This window comes from Oncorhynchus tshawytscha, linkage group LG09, assembly GCF_018296145.1.
Source record: "Oncorhynchus tshawytscha isolate Ot180627B linkage group LG09, Otsh_v2.0, whole genome shotgun sequence".
Taxonomy (NCBI): Eukaryota; Metazoa; Chordata; class Actinopteri; order Salmoniformes; family Salmonidae; genus Oncorhynchus; species Oncorhynchus tshawytscha.
In genome coordinates this window covers 28489900-28516156 of record NC_056437.1, presented here as the reverse complement: position 1 = coordinate 28516156, position 26257 = coordinate 28489900, and the positions used below count along the sequence as shown (strand labels likewise).

At 42.1% G+C, this 26257-nt stretch overlaps 2 protein-coding genes and 1 long non-coding RNA gene across 3 annotated transcripts; 2 read left to right on the top strand and 1 right to left on the bottom strand.

The window, feature by feature from the left end:
* Positions 1 to 87: 87 nt before the first annotated feature.
* LOC112257708 (mitochondrial uncoupling protein 2) lies at positions 88 to 3026 on the bottom strand. Its single transcript, XM_024431491.2, has 7 exons — positions 2887 to 3026; positions 2165 to 2366; positions 1359 to 1572; positions 1054 to 1251; positions 861 to 962; positions 572 to 752; positions 88 to 375 (listed from the first exon to the last, which is right to left on the bottom strand). Exons 2-7 carry the CDS (start codon positions 2288 to 2290, stop codon positions 261 to 263), a joined length of 936 nt encoding a protein of 311 aa, XP_024287259.1. The 5' UTR covers positions 2291 to 2366; positions 2887 to 3026; the 3' UTR covers positions 88 to 260.
* LOC121847154 lies at positions 2948 to 7972 on the top strand. Its single transcript, XR_006084072.1, has 3 exons — positions 2948 to 3062; positions 6612 to 6749; positions 6857 to 7972. It is a non-coding gene; the product is annotated as an uncharacterized LOC121847154 (long non-coding RNA).
* Positions 7973 to 11705: 3733 nt separating this feature from the next.
* Positions 11706 to 24903, top strand: LOC112257714 (protein phosphatase methylesterase 1). Its single transcript, XM_042326728.1, has 14 exons — positions 11706 to 11985; positions 14125 to 14218; positions 14423 to 14515; positions 19649 to 19706; positions 19810 to 19861; positions 20287 to 20441; positions 20636 to 20726; positions 20833 to 20898; positions 21017 to 21146; positions 21389 to 21518; positions 21654 to 21698; positions 21878 to 21942; positions 22107 to 22174; positions 24473 to 24903. Exons 1-14 carry the CDS (start codon positions 11900 to 11902, stop codon positions 24474 to 24476), a joined length of 1137 nt encoding a protein of 378 aa, XP_042182662.1. The 5' UTR covers positions 11706 to 11899; the 3' UTR covers positions 24477 to 24903.
* The last annotated feature ends 1354 nt before the right edge of the window (positions 24904 to 26257 follow it).

Below are 26257 nucleotides of genomic sequence, written 5' to 3'. Positions count from 1 at the left end.
AATCTCCTTCCTTGGACCCCTATTTGAGAATGGTGTTCTTTACCAGTAGGTACAGGTGAGATTGTGAAGTTATTTGCATAAGAGAAGCCACTTCAAAATATCATTTATTGTCAGAAGTTAGTACTTAAAAAGACACTCGAGTGAAAGGTGAGTGAAAAGTAGTTAAGGAAACTACATGGGCCACATTTGTTGTTGAATAAAATTTTAAAAAGCAACCACATCAGCACAGGGTCACCCTCTACTGCAGCCAATGGCCAGGTCTACAGAGGAGTGGTGTAGTTTTGGCGGGCAGCCATAATGGCACGTTTCAGCTGCTCATATGTAACAAACATCACCACGTTCCACGAGCCCAGTCGGAGGAAAGAGGGCATGAACCTGTAAGGAGAGAATAGAGACAACTTAGATCCAGGCAAAAATTCAAATAACCTGGAGAAGGAAATAAAACGACCAGGTTGTTAGACATTCATGAATGTTACAAAGCAAGCAGCAACAGCGAATAAACTACTGATTGAGAAGGTGTTGCAACCCAAGCCAGGAGACTACTCCCTAGCAACTAAAACACATGGCTTACCCTTTGTAGAAGGCAAGGGGTCCCTCCTTGGTCACCATGGCAATAGCACAGTTGAGGGCGCCGCTGTACTGGCCGGGGGCAGAGTTCATATATCGCGTCTTCACCACATCCACAGGAGAGGCAATCACAGTGGTGCAGAATCCTGCACCGAATGCAGATGTGAAGTGGCAGGGGAGGTCATCTGTTGGGTGAATGGAATGGGTTAAGGAGAGGCATCACAATACCAGAGGGAAGCATGACAGTTAAAAGTCAGTCATTCTGCACAATATGTGGCAAGGCAATGGCTCACCAGTCAGGGGTGTGTTTCTAATAAGTAGGTCTTTGATTAGGTCATATGTAACCAGTTCAGTGCAGTTCACGATAGCATTGCGGACAATGTTTGGGCCAGTACCTGCAAGGTGGGGATGGAAATGTTAGCAATACTGCTGACAAAAACATTTGACAAAGGCACAAATGATCCTTGTGATAAAGCAAACAACCACCTCTCCACAGGCCACGGATGCCCTCTTCCTTGGCAATGGTCTTGTAGGCCTCCATGGTGCCATGGTAATGCCGGTTTAGCCCAGAGGAACTAGTCTGTGCCTGAAAGCGCACCTTCACCACATCTGTGGGTTGGGCTAATGCGACTGCCATGGCTCCAGTGGTACAGCCCGCCAGCAGACGACTGCCAATCCCTACATCTGAAGAGAGAAATGGGCAATCAGAACAGTTTGAGTAACATTCAATAGAAAATAAGTATCAATTTAGAAAGGTTGAGGTTGGTATACTGTGTGTGACATGTACTCACGGTCAGAGCCTTTGGTGTAGAATGACTTGACAGAGTCGTAGAGGCCGATGCGGACAGAGGCAAAGCTCATCTGCCTCTGGAGCCCTGCCACCAGCCCGCTGTAGAGGCTCCTGGCACCCTCTGTACGCACCATGGTGGTGATGGTACCAAACACACCCCGATACCGCACTGCCGTGCCATGACTAGCTGCCGCACCTTTTCCCTCTCCCTGGATCTGTGCGGAACGAAAGGGGCATGGAGAGACTTAACATAGACACTGGGGAGGGAGCACTGGCAGATGTGAGAGGAGAATCCAGCCACAAGTGTCCACAATGCTAGGTCCAGGGCCTGCCAATTCCTAGGGCTTAACCATCCTGGGCCACTTAGTTGGGGGAAGGAAGTCAGGAGGGACAAAATTGAAAGAAAGAGAAGGCGCAAGTCAGTTTTAATGTTGGCAAAATAAAATAAGGTGAATACAATTAACCAAAAATGAAAGGGGTCATCTTGGGTAGGTAATGGATTTGGGTATCATTTTGTGGACCAACCAAGTTCCCAAATGTGGACCCAAGTAAGTAATAATGAGTTAGAGACAATATGATTGATGCAGCAGTAATCTCAAGCATCCCTTTTAGTATGATGGCTCACCACATTTGACCTGTCAAATGAGTTCTTTCAGGTGATTTCATCAGAGAAACGGTGACCAGTCATAACCATCCTGGGTCCCCAACAGCTAAAGGGGGCAATGCTTGGATTCTCCATTAAATCATACTACAATAGAGGACCCCACCAGTTCATTTCAACAAAGAACACATGCACCTTAGGCTTACCTGTAGCCGGACTTTGGCTGTGTCCAATGGAAAGGTGAATAGGTCAGCAATGCAGGCCGCTGTTCCAGCACCAATAAACTTCACAGCAGCGGTTGGGGGCACATCTGCAGGTCTGAAGCCAACCATTTTATCAAGATGAATGGAATGTGAAGATTTAAGAAGACTGATGAGGTGAAGACTCGACAGGGAACTCTACCCAATTCTGAAAAGGGAGGGACAACACAATTTTACAATGGCAATATTCATAATTGTCACTGACATGTTGCCAAATCACAATTGTATGTTGACTCAAGTGACTAGACTATGGGAGCCTACAGTTGACCTACTGGCCTTGAGGGGCCAAAGCACATGAAACAAGTTTGCTGCCACTCCTTCAACAGACGTCACTTTGTAGTCTACTCAGTAGTGCTTGACAGGAAATAACTAGTCAAAGGGAGAGCTGTACCCTGTTCATGCGATGCTGAAGCAGACAATGAGTAACCCATTTAATCAACACCGTGCGTGCAGGGATAAAATGTAGCGACTGGAAAACTACACAATGAACTTCTAAATAACAGGCAAGCCAATATTAAAACTGTTAGATTATAATACAATTAAAGTTGAAGACCTTTCAACTTACGGTTTATCTAAACAAAAAAAAAAGTGGCCATTACATCTGGAGAACGGGCAAAATAACTTGAAGTTAAACGTTATCCAGTTCCTGTATATTATGAATACTTTACCGTCACTTAAGGGAACCAGGACTGTGAAGGCAGAGATCAGGATTCTCTAAAGGCGTCTCTCTGGTCGAAATTACTTTCAACAATGATTTGATTGCCTTTTTCTTCCATAGAAAAACGTTCAAAAACGATGTATCTTAAAAACATACTACAAATTCTGAAAAACAAGACGGCAACAGGTTAGTCAACATCTGATGCTAACACCAACCAGTATACAAGAAAAATAACACTATCAAAGCATAACCAGTGACATCAATTTAACTTTACATTCTCCATCAGTAAACTTTTGACAGGCCTATGAACATAAGTTTGTTTACCTTAAATAAAAGAGTAAAAATTGGATGAGGAAAACCGGTTAAATCCTTTTTGTGCTGATGCCTCGTGATAACACGTGAATTCCTAGTCGATACAGCGGTAAAAGAACAACAGCAGTTTTTTTTATAACCCCTTAAACTCTGTTACGTCATGAGAAGGCAGCTGTGTTTGTTCTCAGCACATGCTGGTTGGTGGATACGAGCCAAACTGGCCCTGCCCTGTTCTCGCGTACACCTTATAGCTGCTTGTGATTGGCCCATTCAATTGACACACCTCTACCATTCCACACAACTTCCAACCAAACATGTAATGTGTTTTATTATATAAACTGGGTGGTTTATTATAAATTGGGTGGTTCGAGCCCTGAATGCTGATTGGCTGAAAGCCGTGGTATATCAGACCATATACCATGGGTATGACAAAACATGTATTTTTACTGCTCTAATTACATTGGTAACCAGTTTATAATAGCAATAAGGCACCTCTGGGGTTTGTGATATTTGGCCAGTATACCACAGCTAAGGGCTGTGTCATAGCACTCTGCGTTGCGTTGTGCATAAGAACAGCCTTTGAATATTTGCCATATACCACACCCCCTCAGGCCTTATTGCTTAATTATTGCTGAATTATTATTGCTTAATTATAGCTGAATTATATCAGCATTCAGGTTCAAACCCTGAATGCTGATTGGCCGACAGCCATGATATATTGGGGCGGCAGGGTAGCTTACTGGTTAGAGTGTTGGACTAGTAACCGCAAGGTGCAAGTTCAAATCCCCGAGCTGACAAGGTTCAAACCTGTCGTTCTGCCCCTGAACAGGCAGTTAACCCACTGTTCCTAGGCCATCATTGTAAATAAGAATTTGTTCTTAACTGACTTGCCTAGTTAAATAAAGGTAAAATAAAAAATATATCATAGTAGACCACCGGTATCTGGCATTGTTTTTTTTACTCCTCTAATAACGTTGGTAACCAGTTTATAATAGCAATAAGGCACCATTTGCTTTTGTGGTACAGTGCATTCGGAAAGTATTCAGACCTCTTCACTTTTTCCACATTTTGTTACGTTAGAGCCTTATTGTACACACAATACCACATAATGACAAAGCTAAAACAGTTTTTATTTTATTTTTGCTAATAAAAAATAAACTGAAATATCACATTTACCATGACATCCCAAATCCCAAATATGAGGTCCTGAGCGCTCTAGAGCAGGTTTTCATCAAGGATCTCACTGTACTTTGCTCCGTTCATCTTTGCCTCGATCCTGACTAGTTTCCCAGTCACTGCTGCTGAAGAATATCCCCACAGCATGATGCTGCCACCACCATGCTTCACCGTAGGGTGCCAGGTTTTCTCCAGACATGACTCTTGGCATTCAGGTCAAAGAGTTTCATCTTGGTTTCATCAGACCAGAGAATATTGTTTCTCATGGTCTGAGAGTCCTTTTGGCAAACTCCAAGCAGCTGTCATGTGCCTTTTACTGAGGAGTGGCTTCCGTCTGGCCACTCTACCATAAAGGCCTGATTGGTGGAGTGCTGCAGAGATGGTTGTGCTTCTGGAAGGTTCTCCCATCTCCACAGAATAACTCTGGAGCCCTGTCAGAGTGACCATTGGGTTCTTGGTCACCTCCCTGACAAGGCCCCTCTCCCCTGATTGCTTAGTTTGGCCAGATGGCCAGCTCTAGGAAGAGTCTTGGTGGTTCCAAACTTCTTCCATTTAAGAATGATGGAGGCCACTGTTTTCTTGGGGACCTTCAATGCTGCAGAAATGTTTTGGTACCCTTCCCCAGATCTGTGCCTCGACACAATCCTATCTCGGAGCTCTAAGGAAAATTCCTTTGACCTCATGGCTTGGTTTTTGCTCTGACATGAACTGTCAACTGTTGGACCATATATAGACAGGTGTGTGCCTTTCCAAATAATGTCCAATCATTTTAATTTACCACAGGTGGACTCTCCAATCATGTTGTAGAATCAATGGAAACAGGATATTGCTGAGTTCAGTTTCGAGTCTCATAGCTCTGAAAACTTATGTAAATGTCATAATTCCGTTTTTTACATTTACTTTTGCTAAAAATTCAGATTTCTGCTTTGTCATTATGGGGTATTATGTGTAGATAGATGAGGAAATAAAAGCAATTTAAGAATAAGGCTGAAACGTAAAAAATTTGCAAATAGTCAAGCATTTTCAAGTCTTGCCATAGTTTAAGACAAAACTGTAACTCGGCCATTTAGGAACCTCCCCTGTCTCCTTGGTAAACAACTCCAGTGTAGATTTGGCCTCGTGTTTTAGGTTATTGTCCTGCTGAAAGGTGCATTCATCTCTCAGTGTTTGGTGGAAAGCAGACTGAACCAGGTTTTCCTCTAGAATTTTGCCTGTGCTTGGCTCCATTCAGTAGATTTTTTAAATCCTGAAATCTCCCCAGTCCTTAACGATTACAAGCATACTCATAACATGATGCAGCAACCACTATACTTGAAAATATGAAGAGTGGTACTTAGTGATGTGTTGTATTGGATTTGCCCCAAACATAACCCTTTGTATTGAGGACCAAGAGTGAATTGCTGTGCCACATTTTTTGCCGTATTACTTTAGTGCAATAATGGTGAAATCCCTGAGCTGTTTCCTTACTCTCTGGCAACTGAGTTCGGAAGGACGCTTGTGCCTTTGGTGTATTGATACACCATCCAAAGTGTAATTAATAACTTCACCATGCTCAAAGGGATATTCTATGCAAATAGTCTGGGTAGCCATTTGACTAGATGTTCAGGAGTGTTATGGCTTGTGGTTGTGAAATCGTGTGCATGTGATGCAGGCTACATTACAGTACAGTATCGTTAGCATGCTACAGTAGTTTATTTTCGGTTCCAGTGTATGGCACAGGTTTATTCAACATGTATCTCGCAGTATCAGTCATTTATTAGCTAATACATGTATTATGTTAGCTAGTTTAATGGTGTGAAAATCGTGATATTAGCCTTACATTTCAATCTACATATGCATATGGGTCTGCTATGTTAGGTAGGCTATTCAATTCAATTGACATTTCGCAAGCTTCAGTACTTTACAATAAGGGAAGATATGCATTGTGTTAATCTTACTATTTGCCCATTAGATCTGACATGCATTGAATGCTAGACAACTTTACATGCATGCTTTCCATAAATGCTGTGTATACTTTGCAAAGATGAAAACCCTTCCGTGATGATTCTCCCTTCCTGTATCTGTCATATAGGCCTATGCATTTTTGTCCTATTGCTACAGCTACATAACTAAATATAGTAGCTGTCACTAAGCTTTCATGCCACGGCTTGACTGTAGATTTGCTCTCATGGTGCTGAGAATGCTTAATACCGTAGCTGTCACTTATGTATTCTCTACATGTATATGTATGAACCCCTGGACGTACAGGTACCTCCAGCGTTCCCTCCTGCCTCATGTCCGGCCTGTCCCTGGAAATCTACCCCAGGTTTTTGTCCTTGCCCCGGTGTGGCGAAGACCAACCGAAGAGGGGGATGTCCTTCCTGCATCCAAAGCATGTCTCGGAAAGTGCTGAGATTATTATTATTTTTTAATAATAAATGACAAGCTTGTAAATGGTAATTTTAATATTTGCTCATGTTGGTAGTTTAACTCGGTCTTTCCCTTAAATGCAGCTGGTGATTCCAGAGACCTGGCGGGCAACTCTCAACAAGAAGCACCAGCAGTGGATTGACCTGACACTGTTTACCCAAGTTGAACTCTGAGTTGACCAAAGTCACCTTGCTAACTCCTCAAACCTGATGGCTCCAAAAACAGATTTTCACCAACTCAAATTGAATTGACATTGTTAGGTTTCATGATGCTTCTATCTAAAGTCACCATGTCCTAGAGAGATTTACATGGTTATTAAAACTTCACGATGCTTAAAAGATGCTTAAAATTATTAAAATACACAAAAGTGATTGTTGTTGTGTTGAATTGTGTTTGGGAAATATTTCTATCAATACAGAAATGTGTAGGCGGCTTAACTTACCCTGTCCCGTGGCCTGAGATCACATTTTTTGGACAAGCTATGTTTTCAAAACAGTAACTTTTACATGAATTCTGATTATTTCCAGGGATACACATCATCCTGAAATATGTGTGGATATCTTTGTTAGAAAGAATACTGTATTTTCCTTGACCCAGTGATGCTGAATGTAAGACATGGCTCAACTTACCCCACTCTCCCTACCCTGTCCCTATGCTCAATTTACTCCATATCTGATCTGGGGTAAATTGTGCCAAGAGACCACTTTTTTTGGACATGCTCTGTTTTCAAAACAGTTGTTGTTTATATGAATTCTGATTATTTCCAGTGATACACAACATCCTGAAATATATGTAAATATCTTTCTTAGATAAAATACTATATCTCCCTTGATGTACTGATGCTGAATATAAAAAATGTCTCAACATACCCTACATACAGTATGCGTGTGGTACATTGAGAAAAAAGTGATGTGACGGCCCCTCCCTGCTCTGTCTACTGGGCTTTGCTGCGCTTACTTCCTGCAGGAGATTGGTGGGCGGAGTAGGGTCGTCAGTGCTGATGGGGCACACCTGTGAAAGCTCAGCTGTGGCATAAAGCAACTACTTCCCCATTCAGCAAGAGATTCCTTTCTCCATGCATAGTGTTGGTTGTTTTGTTGTGGCTTTGGCAGTTGATGTGTGATTTACTGACCTTCATATCTCATCTGATTATTGTTGTGAGTGTTCACTTTATTTATGGAATAAATTCATTTTGAGTGTGTGGTTTTCCCTTGTTTGGTACAATCTTGAGCCAGGTTGTAACAGTGAATGCTGTGATACTGTGAAATGGGTTCTTCTGTGGCATGTTAGGAATTTGTTTGTTTCATGTGAAATTTCCATGTGAAACTCTGATTCTATAAGCTTGATAAAGCTTTTCTTCTGTAACTAGTCTAAACATCAGACACCTCTGAGTGATATCAAAACTGCATAACACACTATGACAAGATGTAAAGAACAGAATGTCCTATTCTAACAACTTCCTCATTTAATGAGTGGCCCTTTAAACACTGCAGATAATCACACCTGACAGATGAAAGACTTCTTGTGTGAAGCGAGCAAGAGAGCGTGCATGTGTTTGTCTGTGCTCAACAATACTCTCTAACCACCTCTGTCAAGTAAACAGTACCAGGAAGTATCCAAACCACAGCTTTACTTTGCATGCGAATGAGCCAAAACTTCAACACATGGTATGTCTGCCATGTTATATGGAAGCGGGTGTTATATGTACTGTATGTGCAGTGTAGTGGGGAACCATGAATGATCATTTGTCATTACTCTGTCAGTTAGTTCCTGAGAGAGCTCTCCAGCTTGGGTAGGCAACTAGTTTTGTTGTGGGTTGATTTTTGTCCGGATGGTTGGGTGGCCTGAACATAATTATAGTAATTTGCACACTGCAAATTGACCACAAGTAAACCCCAAAATAGATTGTATTTCAAAATAACAATTTCATACCTTGATTACAATAAGACACAATCATACGGTCTCTCTTTTTATTTGTGGGAATACTTGGGAACATATTTCCTAAATTAAAATATTAATTTTTAGCAGAATTCATGGTGATATTTACAGTCTTTTATGACCAAAAACGGAAATTCTCTTTTTATTTTTATTTTTACTGAAAACCTTTGGGGCCCTCACAAAAAACACCTGTTGTCGACCCCTGCTCTACTGGGTTATATTGGCATGTAGTTGTGCTCTGATGTTATCTCCATTATTGCCCTCTAGTGGAGCTTTGTTGCAGGGAAGGATATTCTATAGTAGTAGGATTCACTCAGGTCATGTCACAGAGGGATGACCATATAAGTTGTATTGTCTCTGTATGGGGATGACTCTATTTGCATCATTGACAGTTTGCATACTTTTAAGAATCAGGATAGAGTGTAGAAGGTTAACACAATGACATAGCAGCAACCAGGGTTATTGCCTGCGTTCTTCGTGATTACATACGGTAATATGTATGCTCGTGGCATTCTGCGCCTCAGGGGAATCTCAGCAATATCAAACTCCAGCCTGGTCAGGGGGGAAGGGAATGATGGGGGGATTGAAGCAATGATGATGATGTCATGGTGAATCAACCCCTGCTGCCACGGACACCCAAGAACATACACAAATCCTTACACATGTCAGTATTGAGGCTATTTCTTAATTGATTTGACCGAGGAGTCAGAAGCTGTGTATAAAAAGTAAGAAACTGTTAATCTCTGGCCTGCTTCACACTGGCCTCTACTGGTTACTCTATGGTAGTGCTCCTCTGTAATATACTTAACCTTGCTCACTTGCACAGCTCCTTGCACACTTTGCAATGAACTGATGCTTTGTACCCATAGAGGTATTATATAAACTTTTCGTATTGCTAGGTAGTACTGCACTGCTAGAAACACAAGTATTTTGATGCACCTGCGATAACATCTAAAAATCAGTGTACTCAACCAATAAATAAACATTGATTTAATCCAAGGGAATGGGACGATGATGATGGGTCCAGTTATGATTGTTATGCTTGTTATGACTATGATTAACCATTGCCATTGGCAATATAATGATGATTATCATTTTTCTGTAATACATTTTTCTGTAATCAACACCAAGGTCTTGCTCCCGGACAAGCTAAACACCTTCTTCGCCCGTTTTGAGGAAAACACAGTGCCACCGACGTGGGCGCCTCCCGAGGACTGTGGGCTCTCGTTCATCATGGCTGACTTAAGACATTTAAGCTTGTTAACCCACACAAGGCTGCCGATACCATCACCATTGCATTGCACACTACCCTATCCCATCTGGACAAGAGGAATACCTATGTAAGAATGTTGTTCATTGACTACAGCTCAGCCTTCAACACCATAGTACCCTCCAAGCTCATCATTAAGCTCAGCCTGGGACTGAACCCCACCCTGTGCAACTGTGTCCTGGACTTCCTGACGGGCCGCCCCGGGTGGTGGATGTAGGAAACAACACCTCGACTACGCTGATCCTCAACACAGGGGACCCACAAGGGTGTGTGCTCAGCCCCCTCCTGTACTCCTTGCGTGGCCATGCATGCCTTCAGCTCAATCATCAAGTTTGCAGACGACACAACTGTAGTAGGCCAGATTTCCAACAATGACGAGGAAGCCTACAGTGAAGAGGTGAGGGCCCTGGCAGAGTGGTGCCAGGAAAATAAGCTCTCCCTCAACGTCAACAAAGATTAAGGAAATGATCGTGGACTACAGGAGACAGCAGAGGGAGCATGCCTCCATCAACATTGACGGGGCGCAGCGGAGAAGGTGAAAAACTTCAAGTTCCTTGGCATACATATTACAGACCATCTGAAATTGTCCACCCACACAGACAGTGCAGCGAGGAAGGCAAAACAGCGTCTTTTCAACCTCAGGAGGCTAAAGAATTTCAGCTTTTCCCCTAAGACCCTTTCAAACTTTTACAGATTGAACCCTAACCCTAACCCATTGAGAGCATCCTATCGGGTTGTATCGCTGCCTGGTATGGCAACTGCACCGCTTGCAACCGCTGGGCTCTCCAGAGGGTGGTGCAGTCTGCCCAACGCATCACCGGGGGCACACTGCATGTCCGCCATGACACCTACAGCAGCAGATGTCACAGGAAGGCCAAAAAGATCATCAAGGACATAAACCACCCGAGCCACGGCTTGTTCACCCCGCTATCATCCAAAAAGCATTTCACTACACTCGCATTAACATCTGCTAACCATGTGTATGTGACAAATAAAATTGGATTTGATTTGATTTGAAAAGTGAGGTTAGTACAGGTGCATCAAAGCTGGGACCAAGAGACTGAAAAACAGCTTCTATCTCAAGGCCATCAGACTGCCATCACTAGCCGGCCTCCACCCAATACCCTGCCCTGAACTTAGTCACTGTCACTAGCCGGCTACCACACGGTTACTCAACCCTGCACCTTAGAGGCTACTGCTCTGTGTACATAGACATGGAATCACTGGGTACTTTAATAATGTTTACATACTGTTTTACTAATTTCATATGTATATACTGTATTCTAGTCAATGTCATCCTATTCAACTATTGCTATATACTATTCTATCCTACGTATTCTACAGATCTGTAAAATAAATATATATCTGTAGGATAGAATAGTAAAATATATATACAGATATCTACAGATATATATTTATATTCCGGACTCCAACATTGCTCGTCCTAATATTTATATTTTTCTTAATTTAATTATTTTACTTTTAGATTTGTGTGTATTGTTGTGAGTAGTTAGATATTACTGCACTGTTGGAGCTAGGAACACAAGCATTTCGCTACACCCACAATAACGTCTTCTAAATATGTGTATGCACCAATAAAATGTTATTTTATTTGATTACGTCATTTTCTTTTACGAAGATTAAGGTTCTACACTTACACCATGTTTTCTGGGAAATATAGTTTTTCTATGAATGTATCTTGATGATTTAGTTGAGAATAGTGAGCACTATGCGAACATATCCCAGAGTGCAATGTGGCAATTGGCAAACGGGTAATGTTGTGGGACGATAAACACATTTTGCGGTTGTCAATTTATAGCTGCTAATAGCTGACCGGTGCTGGAAGAACATCGTATGGTTCGAAGGAGGGGGAAGATTTGGTATTTGACTGAACGGCCTTGGCCCCGCGTTCGACAGCATGGAGAAACAGTTGCATTTGAATGTGTTAGCTTCCAGACCTCCCGTGTCAGGAGGCTTGCAGTCGCGGTCTAAAATGAGAATGGGGTGAGTTCACAGCTAGTTTTGAGATGGTTGGCGAGGCTATAATCAGATAGTTGTCTGGCTCTTGTTGCTAAACCCTACAACTTGTGAATGCATAACTAACCTGAGCTAACAACAGTCTTTTCCTCTTAACTTTTGTGGTAAAACTAGTTAGCTAAGTTCAAAACGTTTCTAGCTAGCTAGCAAGCTAACTAGATAACAGTTAAATATATCTGACAGCTGACATTAGGTACCTGAAAATAATACAGCTTTTCAATCCTATTATCTTGCGAACAATGCTCCTCTTCACGTGTTGTTTAATTGTTCCATTTAAGTGCGAAAGCCAGCTGGTTTTGACCTCATTTGGTTTTGACAGGTCAGTACATTAGGAGCATCATCAGTTAAGTCCCAGTCAACAAGCTACCGTGTTATGAAATAAGTTAGCTTGATAGCTACGAATCTTTTATGGATTATGCTGCCTCCATATTCTTCAATATTAATGTTTCACATGGGTCGTTGATGGTCCAATTTATGAACCGGTATAGCTAAAATGAATCCACCCTCTTTGTTGTGTGGGTATCCCTCCTTCCTCTCCGTCACCAGAGCTGCTGTCATAGTCCCTCCCGTGTCATGACCAATGATTTATTATCTAAATCACTGGTCATGACTCAATTTCTTACTTTATAGTTAAGAAGTCATTCTCACAGGTCATCACTATTTGATCAATAAGGTCTTTCTGCTTCATCTTATTTGAATGGTTTCATAATTATTGGTATACAACATCCACTGATGAATTAACCATACATTTGATGGCATGCCCCTGAGTGTGTATGAGATAACCCTTAGCTCAAGCTGTAAATGTAATGTTAATGTAGGACTACACTGGGGTAAATTCTTTTAAATGAAATCCCTTGTTTGTCTGCATCTCTTTTGATTTCTACATAACTTTCCATACACGTTTGCCCATAAATGAAGTGGTTGGAAAGTAACTTTTTCTTTAGATAAAGGTTCTCAAAGTTGACCCATTTTGGGTACCCCACCATCCATGTCTTCATCACTGGAAAATATAAACGGTCTAGTTTGATATCATTTAAAAGCTTGCCTTACAAGGCTTAAAAAATATGTCATAATTAGTTTTTGAATTTATGAACATTACGTTTTTAAACCTGTAGTGTAAATTATCAAAAAAATGCTTAAACTATTTTTTTCTTCATATTTGCATATTTTGTAGCTTAAACCCTACTTTACATCATTTGAGGTTTTTTTGATGTCCCTGACATCATTTGAGACATATGCTATTGAATACAGGGTGGGTGTCATTTCAATCATAGAAATATAATTCATATAATGGACCTATTCTTCCATATCACAGCAATTTAGCTGGTACACCATTGAAATGTAAATTGAATTAACATGTTTACTTCTAATTACTACCACAAAGATGACCACTGTCAAATGTCAACTTAAATGGTCATGTCTATCTATCTATATTTATATGATTTCAATAGGTTTCCTATAAAGAATTGACAGTATAATTTCAATTTCTACTATTCCCATTCAAGTTAAAGTTCTCTGATTTGTGGACTTCTAACTGTCTTTGTGGTCCCATTTGAAAGTTTACATTTAAGTTGTATTCCCATTTTAGTACATTTATCAGCCAAAACATGACAACCGCCAAGAGCATCTTGTCTCAAACAATGGCGGGCACAACATAAAAACCTCAGATTATGTAAAATAGGGTTTTAAGCTACAACATATGTAAATATGAGGGGGAAAAATTATTTCATGCATTTTTAGATAATTGACATTTAAGGTTAAAAAAAAAAGACATAAGTTTTATTAAAAAACAGTTTTTTCAAGAAATGATAAAATATTTAAATTATATCAGTCTCAACCATTTATCCTTTCCAGTGGTGAAGACATGGATGTTTCATGGTATGGTGGGGTATGCAAAATAGGTCAACTTTGAGCACTTATCTCTTGAATGTTTTGGCATTCAGGTCCAAAATGTCACTTTCTGAGCACTTCTACACTGGGCAAATTTGTATGGAAGGTTTTGTTCAAATCAAAAGGGGTGCTGTCAAAAAGTGATTGAATTCAAATGGATTTACCCACTGTTTAAAATCCTCTTTCTGTTTGATACTCAACCTGGCTAACACACAGACCTGGACGGAAGAGAGACTTCTCCCCCCTCTCCTGGAGTGAATACTTTGAAGCGATGGAAGATGTAGAAGTGGAAAACGATAACGGCAAAGATATATCCTTTACTGTGGCTCCCATAAGTGTGCTAATGTTCATCTACACATGGAATTGAACCATGAATGATGTATCATATTTTTGAAACACTTACTGAAGAGAATTAATTTTATACCGTGTAATATTGAACTCCTGATCCAGTGCATCATAAGCATATCTCCATTGTGAATGTGTCTATACTCTATATTCCTTGACTACTCTGCACACGTTCAGGATCTACTGCAGCGGCCAGCATGGTCCTGTGCTGCTCCTGCTCCATGGAGGAGGCCACTCTGCTCTCTCCTGGGCTGTGTTCACTGTGAGTAATACTATCAAATACCAGATAGAGCACCCATACTGTTTTATGTACACACACTACCATCACATGTCCTGCATTTACAGAGCCTTCAGAAAGTATTCATACCCCTTGACTTATTCCACATTTTGTTGAGTTTAGGGCTGTGGCGGTCATTACATTTTGTCAGCTGGTTATTTTCATGCAAAAGACTGCCAGTCTGACCATTAATTAACATAAAGATGTTTAGCATCTCCAGGCATACAAGCCACTGATATGCACCTTTAAAAAAACCAAGTCTAATAAATACATTTTAATATAGTCTAATAAATCTATTTAACTAGATTTAGAATGGCCCATTATCAAATGGGCAGTGGGATAAAGACATGTCATCATTATGCACTCCAATAGCGAATGGAGGCTGCTTTTCCGGCTGGTTCGTTTTTCAATCCTATGCTGGGTAGGCTACTCCAGATATTTCACTCCATCTATCAACCACTGTTTGAGGAGCATGCAGCCTCTTGCTTTGCAACAGGGGATTTTCTGCCCAAACTCTGTATGCCATGGGATCTCCAACCCTGTTCCTGCATCTACTGTTAGAGTTGCGTCAATTCGAATCTGGTATCAGGATAAATATGACATTGAGTCACCGATTGTATACTATGTACTTTTTATTAGCTAAGCAATAAGTGGTAAATGCAATTTTCATACATACGGGCTCTCTGTCCCACCTCGCAGGGCAAACAGAGAACTAAGTTGTTCTTGACAAAGATATTATAAATATACTCTGACAGAAATAGTTCCTGCTTCCGAGCCGGCTTGTCAGAGTAGAGACTGGGCGTTTAGACTCACCCAGCCTATCGTTGATAGTTGTCGTATGAGCTGGTACCAGCCCCCGGGCGCTCCAGTTGATAGATGTAACTGTTGCTGTGTCGAGTATCTATGCGCTCATTCCCTAGATACCGTTATCACATATCTGGTTTCTGTTATTGTTAAGTTTGAGTTCAAACAAAAAACAGTCTGGTTTGCTACACTACGTTCTGTATGTGTCTGTTTTTATGTTATTCTGTATTTTTCAATCATGAGAAAGGCCCATGGCCCTGAAACTGTTAACAATGTTTCAAGTCAGCTATGTTGCATAACATGCATACATCCACACAAGCCAACAGCAGATAATATTCAATCACATATATGATAACGGGCTATAGTGCATAACACAGAATCCTCATACTACCCAGTGCTTAATTTGGGAAACCAAGGGAAATCTGTTCGGGGACATTGATAGTAACATGTTTTCACAACAAAACATATTTCATGAAACTATTGACAGACCCTCTCTGTGCACACGAGAACAGAATTTAAACAGAGAGGAGGAGATGGAAATGCACAGTGGTGAGATTCTGTAGCTAAAGGTAATGTCAATCTATTAATTATGAAAATATAAAAATGCCCTATTACTAGGCTATTCAAAATCAAATACAAATTCACTATAATTATAGGCTAACTCTGTAAGCCGCCCTGCACAATCAATGAACCAACAGCATCACCTAGTCCTATACGTTCGCTTCCAATAGAAAGTTTAGAAAGTTAGAAAGTTTGGAGCGTAGCATGAGGAAACCAGTCCATCCAGTATGCATAATAATACAGTCCACTCTCAAAGGTGGTTACTAGAATAAAACTTTTTGGGAATAAGGCTAGACCAATTATGTACCAAACAAATTAAAGATTTCAAATGTTTAAAATATTTTTCTGCCGTGCATAGTATGCGGTAGGCTATATATTGTATAACAGCAGAATCATTATTTTAATTCAGGATATTTTTGGGGGCTTGAGCTCATATATAGGCCTATGCATATGTGTTTTGAATAATTAGAAAGCACTTAGAAAGTGCTATCCATTTCGTTGTTATTCTTAGAAACAACATGCACAATGTCCATATTTTCCACTTTTTTTTTCTTCAAATCAATCAGTTAGGTGAGTTTTTTTTTAAAGTGTGATACTGTTTTGATTGATTTTCGAATCCATTTGCATTGATGTCAGAGTGGTTAGAGGGACAACAGAGCCCTGCATACTAGGCCATTAGCGAGTTGGGTACTACCAATGCATGTCCTGAGTGCATAAAAGGAGATTACCGTGACTCAATGGTCACTTGGAATTTTACTGCAGTAATATGGTCACCGCAACAGCCCTAGTTGTTACAGCCTGAATTCAAAATGGATTAAATTGATTTCTTATCTCACACAGATTAGGGAGGTAAGGCAATAAATAGGCCATACTGGTGAAATAATTACAAATAAACACTGGAGTGATAGATGTGCAGAAGATGAATGTGCAAGTAGAGATCATGGGGTGCAAAGAAGAAAAAATAAATAATAATATTGGGGATGAGGTAGTTGGGTGTGCTATTTACAGATGGGCTGTGTACAGGTGCAATGATCAGTAAGCTGCTCTGACAGCTGATGCTTAAAGTTAGTGAGGGAGATATGACTCCAGCTTCAGTGATTTTTTTTTTTTGCAATTCGTTCCAGTCATTGGCCGCAGAGAACTGTAAGGAAAGGTGGCCAAAAGAGGAGTTGGCTTTGGGGATGACCAGTGAAATATACCTGCTGGTGCACATGCTATGGGTGGGTGCTGCTGTGGTGACAAGTGAGCTGAGATAAGGCGGGGCTTTACCTAGCAAAGACTTATAGATGACCTGGAGCCAGTGGGTTTGGCAACGTATATGAAGCGAGGGCCAGTCAACGAGAGCATAAAGGTCGCAGTGGTGGGTAGTATATGGGGCTTTGGTGACAAAATGGATGGCACTGTGATAGACTGCATCCAATTTGTTGAGTAGAGTGTTGGAGGCTATTTTGTAAATTACATCGCCAAAGTCAAGGATGGGTAAGATAGTCAGTTTTACGAGGGTATGTTTGGCAGCATGAGTGAAGAAGGCTTTGTTGCGAAATAGAAAGCCGATTCTAAATTTAATTTTGGATTGGAGATGCTTAATGTGATTCTGGGGAGTTTACAGTCTAACCAGACACCTAGGTATTTGTAGTTGTCCACATATTCTAAGTCAGAACCGTCCAGAGTAGTGATGTTGGGCGGGTGCGGGCAGTGATCGGTTGAAGAGCATGCATTTAGTTTTACTTGCATTTAAGAGCAGTTGGAGGCCACGGAAGGAGAGTTGTGTGGCATTGAAGCTCGTCTGGAGGTTAGTTAACACAGTGTCCAAAGAAGGGCCAGAAGTATATGGAGGCCAGAATGGTGCTGTCTGCATAGAGGTGGATCAAGGAATCACCAGCAGCAAGAGTGACGACATTGATGTATACAGAGAAAAGAGTGGCAATTCTCGGGCCAAGAGGTCCGGACAACAGGCCCTCCGATTTGACACACTGAACTCTAGCTGAGAATTAGTTGGTGAACCAGGCGAGGCAGTCATTTGAGAAACCAAGGCTGTTGAGTTTGCCGATAAGAATGTGGTGATTGACAGTCGAAAGCCTTGGCCAGGTCGATGAAGACGGCTGCACATTACTGTCTTTTATCGATGGAGGTTATAATATCGTTTAGGACCTTGAGCGTGGCTGAGGTGCACCCATGACCAGCTCGGAAACCAGATTGCATAGCAGAGAAGGTACAGTGGGATTCGAAATGGTCGGTGATCTGTTTGTTAACTTGGCTTTCGATGACTTTTAGAAAGGCAGTGTAGGATAGATATTGGCCTATAACAGTTTGGGTCTAGAGTGTCTTCCCCTTTGAAGAGGGGGATGACTGCGGCAGCTTTCCAATCTTTAGACATCTCAGACGATGAGAGGTTGAACAGGCTAGTAATAGGGGTTGCAACCATTGCGGTGGATAATTTTAGAAATAGAGGTTCCAGATTGTCTAGCCCAGCTGATTTATAGTTTTCTAGATTTTGCAGCTCGTTCAGAACATCAGCTATTTGGGTGAAGGAGAAATGGGGGAGACTTGGGCAAGTTGCTGTGGGGGATGCAGAGCTGTTGACCAGGGTAGGGGTAGCCATATGGAAAGCATGGCCAGCTGTAGAAAAATGCTTCTTGAGATTCTCGATTATCGGTGGTGACAATGTTTCCTAGCCTCAGTGCAGTGGGCAACTGGGAGGAGGTTCTCTTATTCTCCATGGACTTTACAGTGTCCCAGAACCTTTTCGAGTTTGTGCTACAGGCTGGACATTTCTGTTTGAAAAGGCTAGCCTTTGCTTTCCTAACTGCCTGTGTATATTGGTTCCTAACTTCCCTGAAAAGTTGCATATCGCGGGGGCTATTTGATGCTAATGCCGTACGCCACAGGATGTTTTTGTGCTGGTCAAGGGCAGTCAGGTCTGGAGTGAACCAAAGTCTATATCTGTTCTTAGTTTTACATTTTTTGAATGGGGCATGCTTATTTAAGATGGTGAGAAAAGCACTTTTAAAGAATAGCCAGGCATCTTCTACTGACTGAATGAGGTCAATATCCTTTCAGGATACCCGGGCCAGGTCGATTAGAAAGGCCTGCTCGCTGAAGTGTTTTAGGGAGCGTTTGACAGTGATGAGGGGTGGTCGTTTGACCACGGACGCAGGCAATGAGGCAGTGATCGCTGAGATCCTGGTTGAAGACAGCAGAGGTGTATTTGGAGGGCAGGTTGGTCAGGATGATATCTATGAGGGTGCCTGTGTTTATGGATATGGGGTTGTACATGGTAGGGTCCTTCATCATTTGTGTGAGATTGAGGGCATCTAGCTTAGATTGTAGGATGGCCGGGGTGTTAAGCATGTCCCAGTTTAGGTCACCTAACAGTACAAACTCTGAAGATAAGTGGGGGGCAATTAATTCACATATGGTGTCCAGGGCACAACTGAGGGCGGTCTATAATAACAGTGAGAGACTTATTTCTGGAAAGGTGGATTTTAAAAGTAGAAGCTCGAACTGTTTGGGCACAGACCTGGATAGCATGACAGAACTCTGCAGTAGATTGCAACTCCATCCCCTTTGGCAGTTCTATCTTGGCGGAAAATGTTGTAGTTGGGGATGGAAATTTCAGAATTTTTGATGGCCTTCCTAAACCAGGATTCACACAAGATGGAGCAGTATGTTTGTGAGCCTGCCTTATAATAACACAGACTGACACTGAATTCTGTCCAGAGTTAAGTTAACACAGTGGGTTTGTGTTTGCAGGCGGTGATATACAACAGAATTAACTGCCGGGTGGTGGCTATGGACCTCAGGGCCCATGGTGAGTGGCTAACTCTCCCTCATGATAACACACATTCCTTCTGGTTACCTCATATTCATGGTCTCAATAGTATTATTATTTTTTAAACTATTTTCCCACAAAGGTGACACCAAAGTAAAGAATTCTGACGATCTCTCAGCGGAAACAATGGCCAAGTAAGTTGTCAGGAATGTTTTTTCTGTCATCATTCAGAGATTAGTGTTAAACAGGGTGTGTGATGGGGAAGGTATTGTGTTTAGATGGGAGGAAACCTGACAGGACCTGAGGAGGTGGTGGAGGATTACTGTAAGGGGGTGGAGAGAACCTGTTGGAGAACTGAGGCAGATGAGCTATCGGCTGCTGCTGTCTCCCATTGAGGCACTGATCTGCTGTTTGATGCAAGGAGAGAACAGGCTTGCTGCAACCCCCAGAATAGTCTTGTTTACATGGACAAAGTGCCAGTGGGAAGAAACTGACATCTCTTTCTATATTGTCTATCTTCTGTTGAGTGTGATTGTTTGAGGAGCTGGATTAGGCTGGTTTGTATGGATGAGATTGTTCTAGCAGTTGATTTATGCTGGTTTTGTCATCTCTCCACCAGGGACATTGGCAAAGTGGTAGAAACGCTCTATGGAGAAAACCCACCTCCGATCATGATGATTGGACACAGCATGGGTGGAGCTATAGCAGTTCATACCGCTGCGGCAAACCACGTGCCGTCTTTACTTGGCCTGTGTGTGATTGATGTCGTGGAAGGTGATTATGGTATTTGTGTTTGTTTGTCTCATGATCGGAACTTGTCATTTGATGATCAAACAAGCAGCAGTTGAGGAGCTGACAGAAGATTAATTGATGTATTTATTGTTTTAAACTATCATGTGACACACTGTGTCATTAATTCATTGATTGAGTGATTATTTCATAAAATTTCCACTATTGTGTTTTTTCAGGCACAGCAATGGATGCCTTAAACAGTATGCAGAATTTCCTCAGGAGTCGGCCAAAGACCTTTAAGTCTGTGGAGAATGCCATTGAGTGGAGGTGTGAGATGCTGTCCATACACACAAGTGTAGAAATGCTCAGCAAATGCTTTACTAATAGAGCATATTCCAAGTCATGTGTTCTGATCTTGTCCCTCCCCCATCAGTGTGAAGAGTGGACAGATCCGAAACGTTGAGTCAGCCCGGGTGTCCATGGGAGGCCAGGTGAAAAAGTACGTCTGGACCTGAGAAAAACTGTCTCAGAGGGCAAAATACCTTTTAAATTAATCAACTTCAAGGTGTGACTTTTCAGAACCTGTAACTAAACACAAGTTCTGACTTCCTCCATAGATGTGAGGAACCCCTCAACAGTCCAGGCGTCTCCAAGAGCATCAGTGACGGCATCATTGAAGAGGAAGAGGAGGAGGAAGAAGAGGAAGGAGAATCCAACCACAAAAGAAAGAAGGAGGATGACCAAGAGGTTAGGGATGGGATGATGGGGGGGTGTGTAATGTTTATTTTTTTTTTACAATATTGTATACCTACGTATTTGGGTGTGTTTGTATGCATGGGTCGTGTTAGGCATTAGTAGTTGGTGTATACATCTGGGTGCATATGTCATCTTGGGGGAGTGTGTATGTCATTTCCCACCTTTACAAAGTCTGTTGTAGTGTGTACATGAAGAGTACATTTTAAGGTTAACTGTCTCTTTGCTTTCTTCAGGTGAAGAAGGAGACCCTTTATACCTGGCAGATTGATCTGTCAAAGACAGAGAAGTACTGGGAGGGCTGGTTCAGTGGCCTGTCTGCCCTATTCCTTTCCTGTCCTGTGCCAAAACTGCTCCTGCTCGCTGGTGAGTCCCTCGATTCAGTACATTTTAATCCACATGATTTTTACACTTGTGTGTTTTCAATATAATTCAAATACATTTGTCTTTGACATTGGACTACAGCACACAATGTTGCGTATAACGTTTTTCCCTTTACAGGTGTGGACAGGCTTGACAAAGATCTCACAATTGGACAGATGCAAGGTGAGGACGGCCTCAGATTAATGTTTGTTAGGTTGGTTGTTGTTGACAATTGTGGTTCTGATGGTGACTGTGACATTCCACTTAACATCGTCCCCCACTCCCTATGGTTTTACTGTAACATCTTCTAAATCCAATGGAAGCATATTGCACATAAAGATTTGTGTTCCATTTGTGTTCAGGGAAGTTCCAGATGCAGGTGCTCCCTCAGTGTGGCCATGCTGTCCATGAGGACGCCCCTGAAAAAGTGAGTGGGTTCTGGGTATGGGGCTGAACAACTGCTTGTTAAATGTGTCGTTGTTTCCCATTTTGTTGCGATAGTAATTTCAGGCCAATATGTAAGTAATATTGCACATAAAATACTATTCTCAATGTCTGGGAACTAAACCGACATTGCTCTTGTTTCCCCAGGTAGCAGATGCTCTGGCCTCGTTCATGGTCCGTCACAAGTTCACTGAATTTAAGGAGGGTTTCCTGTGGTAAGACTAATTTAGCACGAATAGAAACACATTGTTTATTACTTTTTTAAGTTTGCTTCTCCAGTAATCATTGTAAAGTCTCATTGTGAAGACCTACATAAGCATGTATCGCTTATCTGCACTGTTAAATGTTAAAACCACATGATTTGTGGACTAGCGGTTAGTGCTACCGCCTATAAGCACACATGCTTGCCGGTGTTGGCGAGGGTTAGAATATCTGACTATCTTTCCCACTGTCTCTTCTCAGCCCAATAAAATATAAGCCCCCTCTTAAAATATACACTAAGTGTACCAAACATTAGGAACTCTGTCCCTTTTGCCCTCAGAACAGCCTCAATTTGTTGGGGCATACACTACAAGGTGTCAAGCATTCCACAGGGATGCTGGCCCATGTTGACTCATTTGACATTTTTGTAATTTAGTGATTTACTGTTAGTGCATTCATCTTGAGATAGCTAGGTGGGACAACCACGTCATAGTAAGTACATTTTTGCTCAGTAAAGTAGCTATCAGCAAAGTTAGCTAATAAGGAGAAGGGGAAAAAAGTAAAGTGTTAGTTCACGAAAGGCATTTTTTTATCTTCTTTTTTGTGGGGGTCAGGGTGAGGAGGGGGGGTGCGAGCAGGTGAGGAAGGGGTGCGAGCGGGTGCTGTGGCATGATTTAAGATACTCTTTGAAGAGGTAGGGTTTCAGATGTTTTCGGAAGATGCCCTAGATTCAGGGGCGTACTAGGACAGAGAAGAGCTTGGCCTGGGCTGGGCTGAGCGGGAGCTGGGCTGGGCTGGGCTGAGCGGGAGCCTGGGCTCTCGTAGGGATGGGAAGACCAAGAGACCAGAGGTGGCAGAATGGAGTGCTCGGGTTGAGGTGTAGGGTTTGATCAAAGCCTGAAGGCAGAGCGGGGCAGTTCCTTTTGCTATTCAGTAGGTAAGCACCATGGTCTTGTAGTAGATGCAAGCTTCAACTGGAAGCCAGTGTAGTGTGCGGAAGAGCGGGATGAAATTAAAGAACTTGGGATGGTTGATCAACAGGTGGGCTGCTGCATTCTGGATAAATTTCATGGGTTTGATGGCACAAGCGGGGAGCCCAGCCAACAGCGAGTTGCAGTAGTCCAGACGGGACATGACAAGTGCCTGGATTAGGGCCTCTGCTGCTTCCTGTGTGAGTTAGGGTTGTACTCTATGGATGATGTAGAGCATGAACCTGCAGGAGCGAGTCACTGCTTTGTTTGCAGAGAACGACAGGGTGTTGTCCAGGGTCACACCAAGGTTCTTTGCACTCTCGGAGGGAGACACTGGAGTTGTCAACCGTGATGGATAGGTCTTTGAGCGGGCAGGCCTTCCCTGGGAGGAAGATCAGCTCCGTCTTGTCGAGGTTGAGCTTGCGGTGGTGGGCCAACATCCAAGCTGAGATATCTGCCAGGCACGCAGAGATGCGTGTCACCACCTGGGTGTCAGAAGGGGGAAGGAGAAAAGTAGGTGAGTGTCATCTACATAGCAATGATAGAGACCATGTGAGGATATGACAGAGCCGAGTGACCTGGTGTATAGCGAGAAGAGGAGCGGGTTTAGAACCGAGCCCCGGGGTACACCAGTTGTGAGTACGTACTGCAGACACAGATCCTCTCTACTTCACTTGGTAGGAGTGGCCTACCATGTAGGATACAGTCCATGAGTGTGCAGAGCCTCAGCTGTGAGTGTGGACTCCAATGCTTCCCACAGTTGTCAAGTCGGCTGGATGTCATTTGGTGATGGACCATTCTTGATACACACAGGAAACTGTTCAGTGTGGAAAAACCCAACAGCGTTGCAGTTATTGACACACTCAAACCGATGTGCCTGGCACCTACTACCATACCCCTTTCCAAGGCAATTAAATATTTTGTCTTGCCCATTCACCCTCTGAATGGTACACATTCACAACCCATGTCACAACGCTTAAAAATACTTATTTATCCTGTCACCTCCCCTTCATCTACACTGTTTAAGTGGATTTAACAGGTGACATCAATAAGGGATCATAGCTTTCTCCTGGATTCACCTGATCAGTCTGTCATGGAAAGAGCCAGTGTTCCTAATGTTTTGTACACTCTGTGTATGTGTATATATATTTTGTAAATAAACATAAATTATGGACATAATACAATAAGGTTTTGTAAAGATTGCTGCCACCAATATTGGTAGTTACTGTATAAGGTCTGTTCTGATACAAGTAATTTTTATGTCAAAATGGGATGCTAACTGGTACAGGAAAACCAAAAAGCATTTGTTTGTTTTTTAATTTTTTTTATTTTTTATAACAGCTAATGGGACTCAAATAAACTACATAGACAAGTGCCAGTTTTGCACTGGACCCATCCAGCAGTCATGGAGGAGTTGCCTGGAGCCTCAAGGACACCATCTTCTGCCAATTACCCCCAACTGCGATAAAATGTTCATGAGCACTATATAACACTATACAAAATTCTCAGCACTTAAATTGGTAAAAAAATATAATTTAAATGTATTATTATTATTACTAATACTTTGACACATGGTTTTGCCTTTTTTTTGAAAGCAGGGATTTTGTTTCACCCATCCCACTCAACATTTTTTATTTTCATTTCCTGTGATGCCTTTCCTGTTTCTTGTTACATTTTGGCCAGCTGCATCTTGTTGTGCTATGTGTTTTAATGTTGTTGGATTTTAAGAATGATTAATAAAAATGGAAATGGAATATTTCTCCCGATTTTAAGTTCTCTTGTATGTCTGGTATATGCACTATTTATTTCCATGATAAACACAGACACCCATTATGGAGTATTTTGCAAGTGTACAAAACGGGGTCTCCCCATTTTCTTAAAACCAAAATGGGCAGATTCATCGGCTTGAAGGAACAACGCTTTCTTTAATTGTACCATCACAGCAGGCTTGACTTTTCTAGTCCTGCAAGTTAAGTAGTGTAGGAACCGGTTGTACGGCGCCATCCCTCAGCCCATATTTGAGGGGGCTCAAACGTCTTAGCAGGATAATGAGGAAGTTGACATACTGCAGGTCAGTAAAGAGAGCACTACTGCCTGCACTGGTCAGTGCTCTTTCTAAAGGTGCATACAGTACAGGAAAGAGAGGGACAGGCCCAGCTGAACCATGTGCAGTTGCACTGTCTAGTGGGCCTTACTGGCTTTTGTTTTGTCAAAAGGGGCAGACCTGGCTGCTACAATAATGATGTACAGTACCGGTCAATGGTTTGGACACACCTTTCTTTTTCTACATTTTAGAATAATAGTGAAGACATCAAAACTATGAAATAACACACAGGAATCATGGAGTAACCAAAAAAGTGTTAAACAAATCAAAATATATTTTATATTTCAGATTATTCAAAATAGCCACCCTTTGCCTTGATGACAGGTTTGCACACTCTTACCTCGTATACAGTGAGTGCCAATGAGGTAAGATAAGGGAGTTAAGGCAATAAATAGACCATGGTGGTGAATTAATTACAATATAGCAATTAAACACTGGAATGGTAGATGTGCAGAAGATGAATGTGCAAGTAGAGATACTGGGGTGCAAAGGAGCAAGATAGTCCAGTCATTGGCAGCAGAGAACTGGAAGGAAAGACGACCAAAAGAGGAATTGGCGGTGGTGACCAGTGAGATATACCTGCTGGAGCGCGTGCTACGAGTGGGAGCTGCTATGGTGACAAGTGAGCTGAGATAAGGCGGGGCTTTACCTAGCAGAGACTTGTAGATAACCTGTAGCCAGTGGGTTTAGCGAGGGCCAACCAACTTGACTGTACAGGTCGCAATGGTGGGTAGTGTATGGGGCTTTGGTGACAAAACGGATGGTACTGTGATAGACTATCCAGTTTGTTGAGTAGAGTGTTGGAGGCTATTTTATAGATAACATCACCGAAGTCAAGGATCGGTAGGATGGTATGTTTGGCAGCATGAGTGAAGGATGCTTTGTTGTGAAATAGGAAGCCAATTCTAGATTTAATTTTGGATTGGAGATGCTTAATGTGATTCTGGAGAGTTTACAGTCTAACCAGACACCTAGGTATTTGTAGTTGTCCACGTATTCTAAATCAGAGCCGTCCAGAGTAG